General features: G+C 37.2%; 1 protein-coding gene across 4 annotated transcripts in view; it reads left to right on the top strand.

The window, feature by feature from the left end:
* Positions 1 to 18,722, top strand: part of VCL (vinculin) — a 67,101-nt gene that overhangs the window by 17,907 nt on the left and 30,472 nt on the right. For 3 of the 4 annotated variants that reach the window (XM_013960226.2, XM_013960225.2, XM_067299902.1), the window contains exons 2-6: positions 4,149 to 4,219; positions 12,114 to 12,264; positions 14,250 to 14,358; positions 16,919 to 17,041; positions 18,469 to 18,629. In XM_013960226.2, the coding sequence (XP_013815680.1) occupies positions 4,149 to 4,219; positions 12,114 to 12,264; positions 14,250 to 14,358; positions 16,919 to 17,041; positions 18,469 to 18,629 (615 nt within the window). Of the gene's footprint in view, positions 1 to 4,148; positions 4,220 to 12,113; positions 12,265 to 14,249; positions 14,359 to 16,918; positions 17,042 to 18,468; positions 18,630 to 18,722 lie in introns of those variants that run through there. The other variant, XM_013960227.2, reaches the window with a different exon arrangement.

Here is an 18,722-nt window from a genome sequence, read left to right as displayed (position 1 = left end):
TTCAAAAGAAAACTTTGATGTAAAAAATATTAATAAACTTTGGGCTCTTATCTTGATATTTGTGTGTGTGTTTTTTAATCCTGTATGATACATTCACTTTGTGCTTTCAAGCTGTTTCCTACAAGTAGGAGAACTAGAATTACTTGGTGTTTGTGGTGTGTTTATTTAAACAAAGTCTAAAAGAATTATAGAAGCTGGAGCTCTTCCCTTCCTCACTGAGCAGCTGTTCTTAGCTATATCATGCAGGCTAGGAAGATGGAAAAAGGACCTTGTGGGGTACTCTTGTCCCATCTCTCCTACAGCAGAAGCAGATATGACAAAAAAAGCTGCAAAATTGATTATAAGGATAAAAAACTCAGCCTGGTCAGAATGTCGTCTTGTGTTTTACACAGAGGAAAATGTTCCCCAGAAGGAAACTTAAAACACACTGATCTATTAGTCAGTGGCAGATAAGAGTGCAATGAGAGATCTCTGAATAAGTGTAAAGGACAGGAGCAGCAGGAAATCTCGGTCTCCTCTGGTCCTGAAGCCTGTTCACTGTTCATGTTTGCCCTCTAGCTTGTGGGTGTCCCATTTCCTTCATGTTTCTAAGCATATTGATCCTTTGTTCCTCATGGTTAAGTAGTGCTTGTTCTCCCTTTACTTCAATTCAACTGTTTTGTTTCCAGTATAAGTCACCACTTTGCCCAAAGAGTATCAAAATGAGTATCGGGTGGAAGTCACAACAACAAAACTATGTTGGTGAGCTTTGCGTGGTAGCATCTGTTCCTCTGTCACTGCTCTGGGCAGGTACAATGTTCGCAAAGTTAATGTGTCTTACTCCGTTAAACAATGGAAAGTTTCTCTGGAACCATGAGTGATGACCACTTCTATATTATTTAAAAGCAGAAGCTTAGATTCTATGGAAACTGTTGCTTACCACTTAGTCAAGGGAAGCTTATATTAGAGGGTAAGGATAACTGAATAGAAATAAAATTCAGGATCCCTAGGTAATTGTTTTGTATTAACATCAAGCAATACAAGCCTTCTGTCTGAAATAGGGAATGGGATCTTTAAAAAAAAATAAACATACAAAACCTTTCTTGATTCCCATAGTATTTGAGTACAGAAAAAGTGTAGCTGAGTGAATCTTTACATTGTGTAGCGCTGCAATATGTCTGAAAACTGCATAGTTGACATAATTAGTCTAAAGAAACCAGATCTTATTAAAACAAAACAAGAAACAATTCTCCTAACCACAAAGTTAAAAAGGAAAACCCACAAAACCTCTTTGGGGTTGTGTATTTTTAAAAAGTCATCAATGTGGCTTTGTTTTGAGACTGTCTGTTAAATGGTGTATGGAGTACATTTGTTCTTTACATATCATCTCCATACCTTGGTTACAAATGCAAGGACTGCAGCTTCTAAAGGTTAATAGCTATGCAAATATGAAATGCTTTCCTTATGAGACAAAAGGATTTGTTTAAACTGCAGAGATTCAGTGAGGGGTATGTGGAGTGTTGCAGCTTAAAATATGGTAAAAGTCATTTTTTTCTAGAAGGTTAGGGGACCTTTTTAATAGGCCTGGTGGGAACTGCTTGAAAGCTTTTGTGTGTCTTTTCTGTGTGCTGTATGGTGCTGAGGATATAGGAGGAATGAGTGTTTCTAATTTGTGGTGAACATGGGAGAAAAATGGGCTGTCTTTAGAGTTTAGGACAAAAACTGGGTCTGTATTTGAGATGTATTGAGGTTGACACTCCCTACAAAAAATGAAAACGGAAATTACCTCATATCCTATACGTTATTTCCATTTGAAGAGTAAAGAGCCTAGCCAGGCATAGCAAAGAAATTCTTATGACTGAGAACTGTTGAGTGTTTGCTCCAAAGAGGTCTTGTGAGTGAGTGAATTTGAGCTATCTGTGCCAAGTTCTTTCATTTTGTATATCCCACCTGTTTGATTCCAGCTACACATTGAATTATGGTGATTGCTTATATGAATGAGGTACCTCATTTAAACCCAAAGAATCAGTTTTTTTGTTTATTTACAAAGTTAATGTATGGAAATTAACTCAGCTGCCACTGAAAGGCTTAAAAAGATTTACTTTGAGAAAATTTTCCAGAAGAATTATGGTCTACTGAAAAAACTTCAGCTAAATTTATGCTGTCTAGCTGCAGTGTGGGTGAAGACAGCTGTGTCAGGTTTGTGGCCTAAATGTTGCATCCCATGAGTTAAGCCTAGATATACTTTATTTTTAGAAAAGTTTAAGAAGAGGAGACTTTGCTTTCCAGACTGAAGAAATGCTTTTGTTTCAGTTAGTAGAATTAGCAGTAATTTCGATAAAGCCTATTGTAGCTTATGAAAAAGTTGTTTCTCAGTTGTTCCTGGCGACTATTCAATATAAAAAAAGCAAGCTGAATATTGATTGTAGGGCGAGCTTTGAATTAAAGTTCTTTTGTTGTAAATTTTGTTTTTTTATGCATTCTTTAAAAGTTGTATATCCTCAGAGTATGTATGTGGTGTGTTTTTTTGTTTTTAAAAAAATTGATCTATATGCAGATTGGTACAGCTGAGAAAGAGAAATACATCTTGAAGGCAATGGGATTTTCCCCAGTGGCTTTTTGAAATAAAACATTACTCTTGGTTTTCATCTGGTGACAGACTTCTATCTACATCCGAATGATGTGTTCTCTATAATCCAAATTATGCAGGCTTATAAGAATTATTCCTTTTCTGTTATGTTTCTGCGCATGCACCCCCCCCCCCCCCCGCCCATGAGAAATGTATTTAAAAAAAAAAAAAGTTTCCTGACCTGGAGTGGAAATGTTTAGAATGAAGCAGGCATGCTGTCAGTGGTGGGTCATACAACCCTGCCCCAAGAAGAAATCGGGGTATGAGACGCTTGTAACTGTGCTGCTGAGGCATTGCCCTGCTACCCCTCCCCTGCCCAAGACCCTGGAGTTACAGGAGTCATGGCAATACCGTAGTGCTGCGCGCTAGCTGGCAGTGGTGCTGGTACTGTGAGTTACAGTAAGCATAAGAGATGGAAAACCATGGTAAAACTGAAGACTTTCAGCATCTTTACTCTTCCCTCTGTTGCTAGTAAATACATGCATGAATACTTGCAAGTGTTGCACTAATAAGTTTAAAAAAAAAAAAAAGTTACATGTAGACTAGAGTGTCCATGTGTATGAACCAAATGAAATATTAGGGCCAATGTAATTCTGTAAAGCCCCTCTGAAAAGGACTGAAGTAGCAAGACCAATTTTGGCAAGTGGAGTAAATTTGCAAGGAAATGCTGCTTCTGGAGTGTTGTACAGCACTAGAATTTTTAAGTACTGTGCATATTGGCGCACTGCAACTTCTGTCAAAAAACAGCAGATCTTTAAAGAGCAGCTGATCAGGGATTTTTAGTGCTATCTTGTCTAGCTTGAGCAGGCCTGGCAGCTCTTAACACAAGCTAGTGTCTGGGTTAAAGACCTTCTGCTTTGTGATGCCTTTCTGAATGGCTTATTCAGCTGGAAAATACAGTGAACAAAGGAGCTGGAAATATTTTGTCAAGTTGGTGATCTCACAGTCCAGAGAGCCAGCTACTGATTATAAAGACTTGTATTGTATAACGCAACAGCTAGTGCATAGAAAAACCCAGATCTTATTCTATCTCTTTCTTTATTAACTTCTGCATAATTATTTTTGCCTAAGGAGGGTGTGAATGTGGGTGTGGGGAGTATTGTCAGTAATTGCGTACATTTTTCTAATAGACTAGACAGGTTGAATAGGAAAATGGGGATTATTTTTTAACTTTGAATTTGATTTTTTGACTTTTGGGGGGAGTTGAGAGAGAAGCCTACAGAGTTCATTGTGATTAAGTTTTTCTTATTTGTTTGCTGTGTTTAGTTGCACTGTTTCTGTGGAGAGTGGAAAGAGGGAAAAGCTCCCCCCGCCCCCAAATAATTTAGTGGCGATGTTGGCAGGAGACACAATGTGATTTGTAAGGCATTAAAATTTGACTAACCCAAATATATAATGGGCTCAAAACTACACCCAGCAACAACAAACATAGTTGAAGGAATTGTGTCATTGGTACAAATACATTTTTTGTTGCTGTTTGATTTCATTTAGGCTTTATGCTGAAATTCTGAAACTTAAGTATGACTTCTTTCTCCTGCAGGTTGGAAAAGAGACTGTGCAGACAACAGAAGACCAGATCTTGAAAAGGGATATGCCACCCGCATTTATCAAGTAAACTCATTTATATTGTCAAATCTTCTATTGTAGGTACAGGAGATGTGCCCCAATGATAGGCCTTGTTACTCACTTCTATTGTGCAGATTACAAAATATATAGTTCTCTTTGTGGACTTGAGGCTCACCTTCTTCAGAAATGACCTTTCAGCCAATAGTGACTTGTTATATTTTATTTGTATGGGTGCATATCTGTCTATACATGTCTTCCTTATGTCTTCTCCAAAAATAAAAATATTTCATAGTAACCATGGCACTTACCCGTGTGCTGGTATTGTGCCTAACAATGCCAAAGATAATGTGTGGTGTTCTCGCAAAATCTTTTCTTTAATTTGATTGGTGAAGTGTGAATGTGGCAGTATAGCCAGTTGGTACATCATATCACTGCTTGGAAATCTAAGACATTTGAAGAGCAGTGACTGACCCTTTTAATTAAGTTCGTGGCTCAGTGTTGAAGACAAATAACTTTTCCTCCTGCTGCTTGAAGTCTTAGAAATGATACATCATTTTTTTCCTGTTGTGAAACTGCCAAGCTTCTTATTGTCAAATGAGAAACTTTAACTGAAATGATTCTGCCTTACAAGCCACTGAAAGCAGTATTAGCATTCTCTGCTGATGTGTACAAAATTAATGAATATCTTACTATATTCCTGAAGACAGAAGAGGCAGATACTTCAAATCAGAAAGCACTGAGTCAACTAGGAAAATAATAGAATGGAGAACAGAGGTGATGTTGAAAGAGAAATTTCTATGAAGCAGTGAATACAGATTTATTTTGTTGCATTGTAGATTGACAAAACAAAAAACAGCTAGGACGAGGTAGTATTAGCCAAAGAGCAGTAAAGGTTCATGAATGAAATAGCTGAATTATTAGTGATGTGCAACCTCTCACTTGAGACTATCTGGTATGTCAGAAGTGAAGGTGATGGTCCTGTTTGAAAAACTTTCTAGGGGAATCTAGGGATCAGGAGATCAAGAGGTCTGGCATACCTTTGGGGCAAATGACCAGAAGAGAAGAGAGAGGATAATAGAGAAGAGAATTAGCAGGCGCCCAAGTAAATACAATTTGCTTTGGGTGAATTGACAATGTTTTTGTAGAGGCAGGTCCTGCCTTACCAGCTTCTCGTGTTCTTAGAAATATCATGAAGATGGATAAGGCTAATCCAAGTGATACAGTCTACATGGATTTGTAAAAGTTTTTTTGACAAAATCTGAAAGCTTTTAAGAAAAGTTAGGCGCAGGGTAAGAAAGAAAGTTCTTGCGTGGAAAATAAAAGATTCAAAGTGAAAGGAAACATTAAATGGTTAGCTCTGACAGTGGTGGGAAGTCATCAGCAGGGTTCTACGGAGATCTGTGCTGGGGTTTGTGATTTTTAACCATATTCACAAATGCCCTGGAAACCAGGATGAGCAGTGAGGTTAAAGAACTTGCTGGTGACCAGAAGTCTGATGCAGGGTAGTAAGGATGATGGATGACTGTGAGAAATTACAGCAGGAAATGATTAAACTGAGTGACTTGATATCAAGTGTAGATGAAATCATTTTGATAGCTCTGAAGTGACAGACATTTGGGTGAGTAGCAACTTTAGCTTCAGATAGGATGCTTGACTCCGAACTGACCATCACTACTAGCAAGGAAGACTGTGGAGCTCTGATCGGTGAGAGCATCCGTTAACATGCTCAGTAATGGTCAAGAAAGGATTATTAGCAAAGGACTAGGACTGTAATGTCACTGTATATGATTCTGCTGCTCCTTCAATACTGCATGCACTTCTGGTCCCTCAGTTTTAGAAAAGATGTAGCAGAACTGAAAAAAGCACATAGAAAGACTTCGAGGGTGGTGAAAGGTATGGAATGGCTTCTGTATAAGGCAAAGCTGAGTAGGTTGGAACTCTTCCGCCTGGGAAAGGTGCCAGAGGAGAGATGGGGGACCGACAGAGGTCTAAGGAACTATGAGTTGCATGGAGGTATGGATAACTTCCACTGCTCTTGCAGTGCAAGAACTTGAAGATGGCATTACATTAAGCTGATAGTTTAAAAATCAACAAAAGGCAGAGCTTCTTCATACAGTAAGTGATGTCCTGGATTCTTTGTATTGGTTTGGAGGATAACAGGCCAGTACTTAGAGGAATCCATTGAGAGTTATCAAATAGACAAACCACGGGAAATCCCATGAGCTGAAAATAGTTGGAGGATAGGAGAGTGCCCGGAGGAAGTATGATAAATGCTTGTCCTGTTCTTAGCCTTTCTTAGGCATCCACTTGCAGCTACTTTTGGAGACAGGATACTAAGCTAAATGGGCCTTTGATACAATCCAGACAGTATTTCTTATGCTATGTTCCTGGTGTGTGATCTTGTTTGGTTGGGTTTTTCAGGATTGGTTTTATGTTTTAGGGGAGGGTTGTTTTGGGGTTTTGGGTTGCTGTTTTTGGAGGGTGTGTGTGTGTATTGAAATGAGACTAAAACTTTTTTCTTGATCCTTGGGGAGCTGTATATAAACATGTAATTTTGTTTGTGCTCATTTTCTAGGATGTGTAGAGTTTTTGGTTCATTTCCAGCTTCTTGCTCACTAAGGAGAGTAAGGGATTAAGGAAAAGAGACTGCCTTCTGAATTGCTACACAATAATTGGCCTCTGATAACATTTACCAGATTCTGAAGACTTACATAGTCAAATTACTATGGAAATGTGATGAAAGCTTAAAGGATTCTTTAGTGGAGCGCTGCTGAATAGTAACATTTCTTGCTGAGTACAAGAACTTTTTCCGCAACAATTTGCGACTGCTTAATTCGTAGTACAATGAAAAATGAGAAGCAGAACTATCTGTCACAATAATGAAACCTTTTTCACACAGTACTTACCTAATATCCTGGATGGGATAACACGAATGATGAAAGATGGATGACCTTTATGAATGATAGCCTATTATATTTGTTGGTTTTAGTTAATCTAGACCTTATATCAAAAAGAGCTAGTACATGTTAACAGTTCTTCGTTCATATGGTGGAACATACTGTCACTGACTTCTCTGGTGTAGGGACAAGTGATAGCTGTGAGTGAGCTGCCAAAGGAGCTCTACCCGATTCTGCGTTAAAGAGCAAGACTGGGATGTAGGAGGCCAAATGGAAGAGGGTTGTTGTTTTTTGAGGGGAGGGTTGTTTGTTTCTAAACTGCTGATTCAAGAATTGGCAGTCATCTTTAGGAAGTCCTTTTGCAGGACTTGTCCAAACTGGCCTGTGTCTGATGGGGTAAGAAACAGTGTGCTTGCACTAGCGCTGTGTTCCCTGCCCATGTTTTTCTCACTCAAAGGGACCACAAGACCTGGAGGGAACCATGCCTGGAGGATGATGGAGATGTTATTCTTCTTAAAGACTTGTTTTTTTTCTTTCACTTGCCTGAGACTGATGTTGAGGGTGTATAATGAATATTTGATGGTACTCTGTGTAAAGTTTTCCAGTAGGAGTGTGATGGCAACCAGCAAAATTTTGTTAGCCATGGGGAGCCTAATGTGCATCCCTTTGCTTGCTAGTGACATAAACCACCTTGGAAGCATTGGCCTAAAGTTAAAAAATGCTGTGTTCTGTATCTTGATTGTCTTGGTCTCCAGGGAGTGTGAGTAATGCATGGAATTTAAATCAGATGGTTTTGCTGTGTGTTCATATTACTTGTTATAATTCTGTTGTAATGAAGGAAAAAGCTGTAATCTCTGTGCAGAGAGTAGGGTACATCTGAGTTGTTTGCACTTGGAATAAAAATCTGTCTGCAGTTAACTTGCATGCAAACTCATTTAATAAAACCATAATGCTATTTGTATTAACACTATTTTTGTAGCCAAGTTGGAGCAGCATTACTGGTCACCTGTATTAACAAAATTACATTACTATAAAGTATTTACTTCTTAAATTATATTTCTGCAGCTGTAGGTAATCTAAACTGTAGTGAGTAAACTCACTACAACTTGAGCAGTTAGAAATTGAAAAAAGTGCTACTCAGGTATCAAAAGCATAATCTTGTATTTTAGAACAGCCATCTGTGTTTGGGAAAAGCAGAGGTCAATCCTAAATCCTGAAAAATAAAATGGGAGTTTAGCATAAGCTGCAACTTTTCCTCGCACTTCATAAAGACAACGCTAACAGGAAAGAAGTTGGTTGACTATTGGAAGTTGTTGTAGTTGGAAAGATCATGACCTGTGTGTCTTCTCTACATAAAATTTGGCTGGTGTTAACATAGATTTATTGTAACTGTGCCTCTAAAATAAAAATATGCATTCTTTTATAATGGTGTCTTTTAAAGTTATGATATGACATAGGGATTTGGATATTTGAAAATTAGTTTGGCTCTCAGAGGAGGTGCCACTTTTTTAATTGCTTCATAGACTTCAGATTACCAGCAGAATATCAATTACATTTTTAGGAAATAGGCAAGTGATAGGATTTCATTGGACATCTGCATTTTCCCTCTTGTTATCAGAAGTATTGAAAAATGCCTAGAGGGCACTACTTTAATGTTTCTTGTTTTGTTTTGATAAATATTTTGGAACGAATTTAAAATCTCTTTTTTGGCAAGAAAAACACTTCATTTCTGAGGTTACACTAGTCGATTCCCTGATTAATTGGTTGTTCAGTATGGAGATTTTTTCAGTTTATATCATTTGAATGCCACTTCAAGTTAACTGCTAACCTGACACCAGTTGATAACTTACTGTAAAATTACCCATCTACTGATTAGATTGTTGTTGAACAGCTGTGTATTTTTTCTTGTGGAAATATCAATTCCTATAAACTGCCAATGTACTATGTGTGATTTTGGCTACTGTAGTCTTAACAAAAAAAACCCCAAACACTTTAACTTTTTTTCAATGGGTATTGTGTTAGAATTACCAAATTTGAAACAGTTTTTCAGTAAATCCAACAGAATGATCCAACTGTTATTTTGAATATAATAAAGCCCAATACAAATTACAATTAAAATGAAGTAGAACGCAAAAGGTGAGCAATGATATGTTTTCACACTACAGCTATTTTAGCAACTGAGTTTATGAAAAGTTTCACATTCAGAATAGGCTTTCATGTTTTTGAAAGCGTGCAGATGTTTTGATATATACAGATCCAATTACATTACAACTATGTTATGATCTGCTTATGTCTAAGAATAAGAGCATCAAAATATAAAATCTGTATTGAATTTGTTCTATAAATATGGTGGTGTTGTCTAATGTTACAGTACAATTTTGTTTAAATGTCTGGCAGTTTTTTCAGCTATTTTCTGTTTGGCCCTTAACTGTGATTTTATCTGTAAGCCAACATCCTGAACTTTAGAGGAAATTAAAGTTTTACTGATGTATTAGTATGTAACTTGCACTATATTACATCATGTGCAGACTTTTTTGTGAATTGGATTCTGTGGGGTTTTTGGCATTGGAAGAATTTCAGCTTTCTTCCAATAAACAATTGAGCATCCCCTTCCTCTTTGCAAACTAGATAAGATTTGTGCTGTCCAGATCTGAATGTAACAAAGAATAGGAGTGTGTGTGTGTGTGCGGGGGGGGGGTGGTATTCCACAGAAACTGTCATTAGCATTAACTATTGTAGCTCTGTGGTTAATTTTTTTCCATCTGTTTATAAGATTAAAAAATCTTAAGTTTATCAAAATACGTACATAAAGTACCTAGCTATCCAGAGTTTTCTGTGTTGGTTCTGTTGTGTGCTTCTGTGGGTGTGGTCTCTATACATAGAGATGCAGGTTATGCAACATAAAAGCATGAAGTAGCAAAGGCTTCTTATCTCAGCAGTGATTTAATTAAGTTTTAGTGATAAATTCACCTTAGCAATGAACTGCTACTGAGAACTTTTTAGTATGTTTCATTTTCTGTGAGAGAACTGGCACTTCATTGCAGTGAATATGTTGAAGTGTATCTTTTAACTTGAAATCCTCCCCCCCCTTTAATCCTTTGTTTCCTAGTGTGTTTTGGGGGGGGGGAGGGTCTGTTTTAAAACACCAGCTCCCTTCCCCTCCACCCTCCTTTCTTGCACATAGAACTGCACGTTCCTGAAGTCTTTCAAATACACTGGGAAGTTTATACAAAAAAGGTATTATGCAAGTAAAACACAAAATTAATTTTAAAGGTTCAACTTTGAAACCTGGAACAGAAGTCTTTGAATCTTTTGAAACTTCATTCTTGTGCTAAATTGTGGGAACTTCTTGGGTTAATGCACATTTACATTAATTCATTTATTCACAAATGGAGAAGCCAGCCTTGAGATAATCATTATTATTAAACAGTTGAGCATGAAATTGAGCTGTAGGAAATGAGGTATTTCTGAGTCTGTGGCTCTGGCTGGGTGAATAGGTGATATCTGCTTTCTTAGCAGAGTTGGAAAAAATAAACTTGAAGTGGGGATATCTGCTTTAGTGAAGTTAGTTGACCTTGATTTTACAGCTAAGTTCATTGCATACTAGTGAGTAAACCATTCCCACTCTCTGCCTTAAAGTCCTGTATTTTTCTACTCAGTTGTGAGTTACCACCCAATACGCTCCCCAGGTGTCTCACTGAAGAATAGATTATGACAATGGGGCTGGTTATCTGGGGAGCCATTAGCTGAAAACCTTACTTTCTGAAAAAAGTTTGTTTTCCTGTAGTAGATGTGTGATTTCTTGCTGCAGTCAGTGGTAGGATTAAACACTATGTTCTGCCATTTGTGTGAGAAAGAACTTAAGAGGGAAAATGAAAAAACTGTAACTTTCCCATATAATTTAACTGAAGGTCTGTGATAAAAGAGTATGCCTAAATGATCACTAGAAAATAAGCTATGACAAGCATGAAAAAAGTTACAATGAGAGATAGTATTGCTGAAATAAGAGGGTTTAATGTTTGTTGGAACTTGGTGCAACTTGAATAGGCATATGGCATTCGTCTATACCTAGAATCTGAGTATCGGACTTATTCACAATTCTCTTAAACAAGGTGAGAGAATGGAGGAAAGGCATGGTCAGCGTAGTCAGTAACTACAGTCATGATTAGCGTAGCCGCCATAGAAGCAAAGTTTGACTTTTATTTCTCTAAGCTGTTGTGAAATGACTACAGCAAGCAAACAAAACACAAAGCTCTTTAATGTTCCAGTTATTGATTTTTTTTCTTAATTGTCATGTGAAATGGCTTGATAAAACTTAATTTTAGAGCTCCCTTGCTTCTTGTAGTACCTTCTGTATTATTGTAATTGCACATTATAATACCTTGTAAATTCTCCTTCCTGTTCTTAAATACGGAATTTCAACCTGCATTTGAAATTCATACCTTATCACTAAATCTTGTGGCCATTTAAAATGCTATTTCTGTAATGAGTGCTAATAAAGTTAAAAGCTGGAGCGTAGCTCTGTGAGGTAGAGAATAGTCTTGAGAATTTTGGTTTCCTAAATGGGATGTTCTTTTGTCTTAATGTGTAGCAGTAATTTAGTATTTATTAATTGCAGTTGCCTCTTGAATACTAATGCAGATATAAGGATGATAAAGGTTAGTAATTACTTTGACTTGGAAACACTAAGACAATAATTGTACCTTCCCCTACCCTGATCATTCATAATAAAAGATGTTTTGCCAAGTCAGCGTTTGGGACCTTTCCTTAACAACATTCTGTATTGACTGCTGTATATGGGATACTTGAAACATTCCTTAATTTGGAAGATTTCCTGACTTCAGAAAAAACACATCATATAGATGCTGTCTATTTTCTTGTTAACGTAAATATCTTTGTTCGTTAGACTATAAATGTAGAGAATGAACGCTTGCAGCGTTTCAAGTAGTGAGGCTGAAAACAAATCCTTCACCATTTTCTCAAGTTTGTTGCCTTACAGACAGAAGTAATCAGCATGTTTTGTCTGATGACTTTCCCCACAGAGTGGAGAATGCCTGCACCAAACTTGTTCGGGCAGCCCAGATGCTGCAAGCAGATCCTTATTCCGTCCCAGCTCGTGACTATCTCATTGATGGATCGAGAGGCATCCTTTCTGGGACGTCAGACTTGCTTCTGACATTCGATGAAGCCGAGGTAGGCGTCCCACCACAAGTGACGCAGGTCGCAATACTGTTGCGTTAACTGCAATGTCCACTTAACTGAATTTGCTAATGTAAACTATTGAGTAGAGCTGAATATGTTTTTGACTGTTAGCTTGATTTAAAGCATATTTTGCATTTCTGTCCATCAGAAGAAGGTTCATCTTGTTGCTGTATTTTGTTAAGAGTATCTTTGTATGACACAATGGTTTTGTTTGTGTTTGTGATTATTCCCTGAAAGGGCCAGATTCCATCAATGCTGGCTTACATTTTCCTGCCATTTTTCTGTCTTCCCTTCACTGTACCCATAACGGACCCTTACCTTCTCCATATCCCTTCACTGAAAAGCCCTAGGCTACTTCCTAACCTCTCTGGCTATCTTTGCTTGACCTCATTAGCTGTGGCAATTCAATTGGCCTGGTAAGGGGGTAATCCAAATTTAGACTGTTGGCTGATCAGCTAGAGGATGCGTTCTGATAAACATAACACTTGTATTTTGGCTGCTGCAGAAGCCAAAGAAATGGCTCAGAGGTGCCATTTGTAGCACCTCAAATGAAAAAGGCAAAATACACGAGAGAACTTAAAAAAGGAGGCGTTGAGTGTTTTGTAGTTGAAAATCTGCCTTTTTGTTGGAAATCTTTTTTTACTCTTGTGATCCTCTTACTGGGAGTATGAGGTCTTATGCTTTTCTTAATAGCAAATATCACGCCTTTAAGAGGGAATGAAGCTGGCGCTATTAGAACTGCTGATAATTCTAAATTTTACCTGTGCAACAACCTGTTAATCTCTGACATTACTACGTTACCCTTCCTGCTGTTCTGTGTAGTCTGGCAGGCAGCTTGTCTCTCATTTAATCAGCTCATGATGCTGTTAGTATGTTCCTCTGAAATGAGAATAATGCTGTGGGACTTCTCTGTGGCACTAGTAATTATACATTATTTTAAATGTTTTTAATTGATATTGTCAAGTGTTATGGGACATGATTACAAGGAAGTAAGCTTGACGGCATTTAATCTCCCTGCTTTCAATGTTTAGGAAAGGCGTTGACTTTTACGGAGTTAATGCTTCCTTGAACTCCTCTCTGACAACTGCATGTAAAAAGAAAAATATTACTCTGGAATGATTGACTTTTCACAGATAGAAAACTTGGCATGTCTCTATCTACTCTTACTATGTTTCAAGATAAACTAACATGGGGACAAAACTGAAGTGAGTTTTAGAGGAAATTATGATCCATCGTTATGAAGACTGAGCACTGCATGTGGCTGATGCAAATTAAATGTTAGCAAAGTCATTCTTCAATGAGAATTGTATGTGTGCTGTTGGAAACATAGTTCAGGAAGCAAGAAGATTAGGTTAACCAACAGAACTCTGTTGTGGCTTTAAGCATGAACTAAAAAAGTAAGTAATCAACAGCTGAGGCAGAAGTCCAGAGGTGAATAAAGTACATATCTTCATAGACAGATTTTCCTGGAAGGCCTAAGATGTTGGATCTACCTTTCCAACTGGAATTCTGGATAATGTTTTTTCCATATGTAAAGCTGCATGGTGGATAATATTTTCTATGAAAGTTTTGAGTCTGCTTTCCTTGTCATTTTGCTTTGTGATTTAACTTACATGTTTTTTACTGATGAAATTGCAATGAAAATTTTTGAATCAGGCATGCCAGCATACTTAAATGCAATTCTTTATTTCTTTTTCCCCTGCTATCCTTCAATTATCATGCAAAGTGAAAACACCGAAAGGAGGCTTTTGCATTTGTGATGAGTAGTGGAATGCTGATTAAATTTTGTCTTTGTTAGTACAGCATTCTTAAGTAATTGAGTTGTGGGTTGCCTAATCAGCATCCCCAACCTGTATGATTGCCCGTACATCATGTGAGCAAATGCTGTACCTATTCTGTTCTAATGATAGACTTGCATTTCTAATTCAAGTATAATTTAGCTTCATCTAATAAATGATGGAATGTTCCTTTTTTAGGTCCGTAAAATCATCCGTGTCTGCAAAGGAATTTTGGAATATCTGACTGTGGCGGAAGTAGTAGAGACTATGGAGGATTTGGTGACATACACAAAGAATCTAGGGCCAGGTTTGATTTGCTGCAGTATATCATAAACATATTAAGTGTAGTCTTTTTTCCTCATCCTTTTTTCCCATACTCCCTCTCACAGCCAAATTTAAAGTGTTTAGACAGTGATAAAGCAGTTGCTTTGAAAGTGTCTGGAAAGAGTTTTAAACTACTATTTTCTGATTCACATTCTCCTAAGAATGCAGAAGAGTCAAGATATGTGCTGTGTGGATGATGTGTACTGTACTTTCTCCACACTACATTATGTGTGGGAAATAAGCATGCATTTGCAAGAGTAAAATAAAAAATTTGAAAGATGTATAATTAAGCATTCATGGCTAAAGTCCCTTCAGACTGTAACATTTCTGTACTGAGATGGTTAGGCCTAACAGGAATTTCTCGGAGTAGTGTAAGGTAAATGCTCTATATTAACATCTTAATGAGGTTGCAGAAATAGCACTCTTGCAGCATAATACAAAAGCCCAGCAGTTATCCTAATTCTTTTCCTTCATTATTTGGTGGTCCTTCACTACTTGTTACTTCACCATGCTACATCACACTATCTTTCACTTGTGAAAATAAATGATTGGTAAGTGAAGTGCTGGGCTGGTACAGAGGAAACCTACTATTAATCTCCCAGTCATCTTCTGCCCCCAGTGCTTTAGTTTCAGCAAGCATAAAAGAGTTTAAGTATTATTTAACAAAAACATTCTGTAAAATTTAGGTGTTGTGGTGGTAACATAGGAAAACATTGGAATTGAACTAAAGTTGAACTAAAGTCTGTTAAAACCAGAGCAGGAATTCAATTAGTGTCTTGCTGTTTGACAGTGGCTATATATATATATATATATGTGTGTGTGTGTGTGTTTATAAGAATACATATATAGCATAAGTATAACTAGCTAATAAAGGAAATTGGATACTTAAAGACTAGAAGCTGTCTTACATCACAGAGCATATTTATCCTTCTTGATGTACTTATAGATTACATTGTTTAACATATGCATATAGTTTAAGTTCCATGTGAAGGTATAGTGTTTTAATTTTTTTTTTTTTTACGTCCCATGAGAAATTACTTTCAGCTAAATTCATTTTGCTTCATTTTGAAAAGGAAATGATGAAGCAAAAAAGGCAATCATCTCTTTCTGTGAAATTCATTATTTTACTTAGTATATACAATTTTAGTTTCTCCTTAATCGTAATGCTCTGTCTTTAAAATAGAAGTTTTCCTGAGCTTCTATTTACTCTGTTTGGCTCAGACAGCATTTGGGACTTCTCATTGCACCTCTCTGACATAATTTGTTGTTCCATGTTTATGATGGAGGTAACAAGTGTTTGACAAGTATCTAATTTCTTAGTCAGAAGTGAGATGTATGTTTGTGCCTGTGTCCCAAATGAGATTCTCTAAACTCATACTGTTCTGGATACAGAGCTAATCTTGTGCTTCTGGCATGTTCTAAAAGCATTCTCTTTGCCTGAATTAAATGCCACTTAACACTTATAGCCCTGGTCCACAAAACTTTAACATTTTATGCCATTAGTCCTTGTTCCCTTCAGTTATATCACTGGACATCTGATCTTACTGTCAGCTTAAGCACTATATGAAGACACAGGAATATGAGTGTGTACACTTAAAAATCAACAAAGTGCTTACAGGTTTTAAGCTGGAAGTAGAGAGGAATATGATTACCTCTTTAGGTTTTGGTTACTTGAAAGTGGAGATGCTTTTGCACAGCATGCCAGTCTATGCTGGCAGTGTGGTGGTCCTCCTACTTTTTATTATTGGCATTAATGCTTATTTAACCTTTTGCTAGGTTGGCTTAAGATTCTAAACTAGCAGAAAATTAACTCAGCAAAAGAGTATATGGCTTTCTGCCAGTTTTGTGCCCTCTAGAAGAAGGTGGGACTATGGCAGCATCAATTTAAATCAACTTAAATTTTTATTGAACTGTGCCCAAAGTTTCCACGTGTTGTGTGGTAAACATCAGAAGTCTTAGCTCTTGAAGACAGATTTACTCTAGAATGAGTTTAATTCTTCCCTCGCCTTTTTTAGACCACTGAAATATTGCTAGTAGAGCTTTCTTTAAAGAAGTAAAATATATACAACTCTGGAATTGTATCCTGTAAAACCTCAAGACAAAATCCTTGAAGGCAAAGAAAGAAAAAAAAAAAAGTAACCCTGATGTTTCCTTTTCCTGTCATTCACACTTAAGGGTTTGATTGAGTCTTAAAAAAGGAAAAACCCTGTAAATTAGCTTCCAGTGTTCATGAGGTGACTTAATGTCCTGAAATAGCTCTTTATCTTTATTCATGTATTCCTATTTTTTCTCTGGAATTTTAAATCTAGAATTTTGAGGCTTTCATTCTGCCTTGCCTAGTGGATAGATTTTGAATCAATGGGTTCTCTAGAGTATCTGAAATGCAGTTTAAATAAGAGGTGCTAATATAAAAGTTCTAAACTTAAATGTGGTTGTCATAACTTGTTACACTTTGTTCCTGTTTAGAAGGCTCAACTGTTGCAAGTTAGGCTTAATATTACATTTCTTCATTTATGACTATGTTTAATTACTTCTATCTTTAGGAATGACGAAGATGGCCAAAATGATTGATGAGAGACAGCAGGAATTAACGCACCAGGAACATAGAGTTATGCTGGTAAACTCAATGAATACTGTGAAAGAGCTATTGCCAGTACTTATTTCAGGTATCTTCTGCTTTAGTTTTTAATACCACTTCAGATCTGTGTCTGTTCTGAACTTTACTGTGCTCCTTTGCAGGGACATATCATCCTGCTGGCATCCCCATTTCCTTTTATGTGGAGACACCAGCAGTACCTCAGACTGTGCTGAGCCATGTATAGGCAGGCGCTAGAGGCATTAGCCTGTTTGGGCAGCCTGTGGGGGAAGAGCAGGGGAACATGTGGAGGTGTACTATGGCCTGAATCGAGCTAGTTGGACTAAAGTGGTTTCTTAATCAAACGAGGACAGTTATCTCCCCTCTTCCCTGTCCTGATTTTTACTTGTTTAATAACTGTAAATAGGATATCCTCCTGCTACATTTCCCTGGCTCTTCTCTGGGCATGTTACGATATGTCTCATGTTGAGGAGGAACAAAAAATGCAAACGTAATTCCTGGTTTAGGAATAAACTTAGATCAGAGTTCACCCAATTTTTAAGTGAAGAGGGGTGTGCAGTCTGTTGCCAAGATTTGAAGGAACATGAGCTCCCCTTATTTTCCTGACTGCTGCTGAATAGAACTGTGTTGCAAAATACATCTTTTAAAATTATCATGTTGTCTTCTCTTCGCCCCTTCTATAAAAGTGTCAGTGTAATGGATGTGTTGCAGGTGTGTATAAGCTTGGCTTCTGTCTGCATTCGGAGGTGTTCTGGGCATCTGTTTGTTGTCTTCAGCTGCTGCTTATTTGCCATCCTGAAGGCTGATGGTTAATGGTGTGAATGGAGGGCATTTGATAGCTGTCTGTGTGATGAACTGTAGATTAGCTAAAGTGAGATATAGTTGTAATCAGGTTCTCAGCAATAATAATGGAGGAATAAGAATAATAGTAACTCAGATCACAGGTGGCATGATAGTGATTGGCCACCACTGTTGTAAACCTAGTTTAAAACAAATTAATGGCCTGTTAATACAAAATGAAGTTCTAATAGTAGTTTGTGAATCCCACTGTGCTGAACAACCACCACTAGCTGCAGTAGCAAAAAGCTAATGGCAGTATGTGCAGAATGTGCTAGTAATCAGGCATAAACTCTTTTAGCACATGCTGAAACCCATGTGGTGATGTTTAACAATGTCAATTGCAAAGTATGAATACGATTGGGACAAGAAAACTACTACTGTGCCAGTCTAGTTAACTTGAGTTCTCATGTGATACTGGTAAAATACTGGTGTAGATACAGTTGTAGTCTTAATGATTTAAAAAAAAGAAGAAAAAAGGGGGGAAAAAGAAGAAAAAAGGGGGAAATACAGATGGCTATAATTACAATCACTTTTGGATAAAATGGTCCATACAAAATAAAATTTACTGCCTCTGTATTTATGTAATAGGAGGTTACCTTGAATATTGATCATATCTTGCAGGTATTTTTTTTCTAACCTATGGTACCATGTTCACAGCTATGAAAATTTTTGTAACCACAAAAAACTCTAAAAGCCATGGAATAGAAGAGGCCTTGAAGAATCGCAATTTCACAGTAGAGAAAATGAGTGCTGAGATAAATGAAATAATCCGTGTATTACAACTCACTTCCTGGGATGAAGATGCCTGGGCCAGCAAGGTATGTTTTACATCTGCATTTGATATACAAGTCTCTTTTTTATATATTCTATTATATCCTTATAAACTGGTATTTTTGAGAATGTTGACATAA

Source organism: Apteryx mantelli, chromosome 7 (genome assembly GCF_036417845.1).
Source record: "Apteryx mantelli isolate bAptMan1 chromosome 7, bAptMan1.hap1, whole genome shotgun sequence".
NCBI lineage: Eukaryota > Metazoa > Chordata > Aves > Apterygiformes > Apterygidae > Apteryx > Apteryx mantelli.
This window is presented reverse-complemented; position numbering and strand designations above follow the sequence as displayed.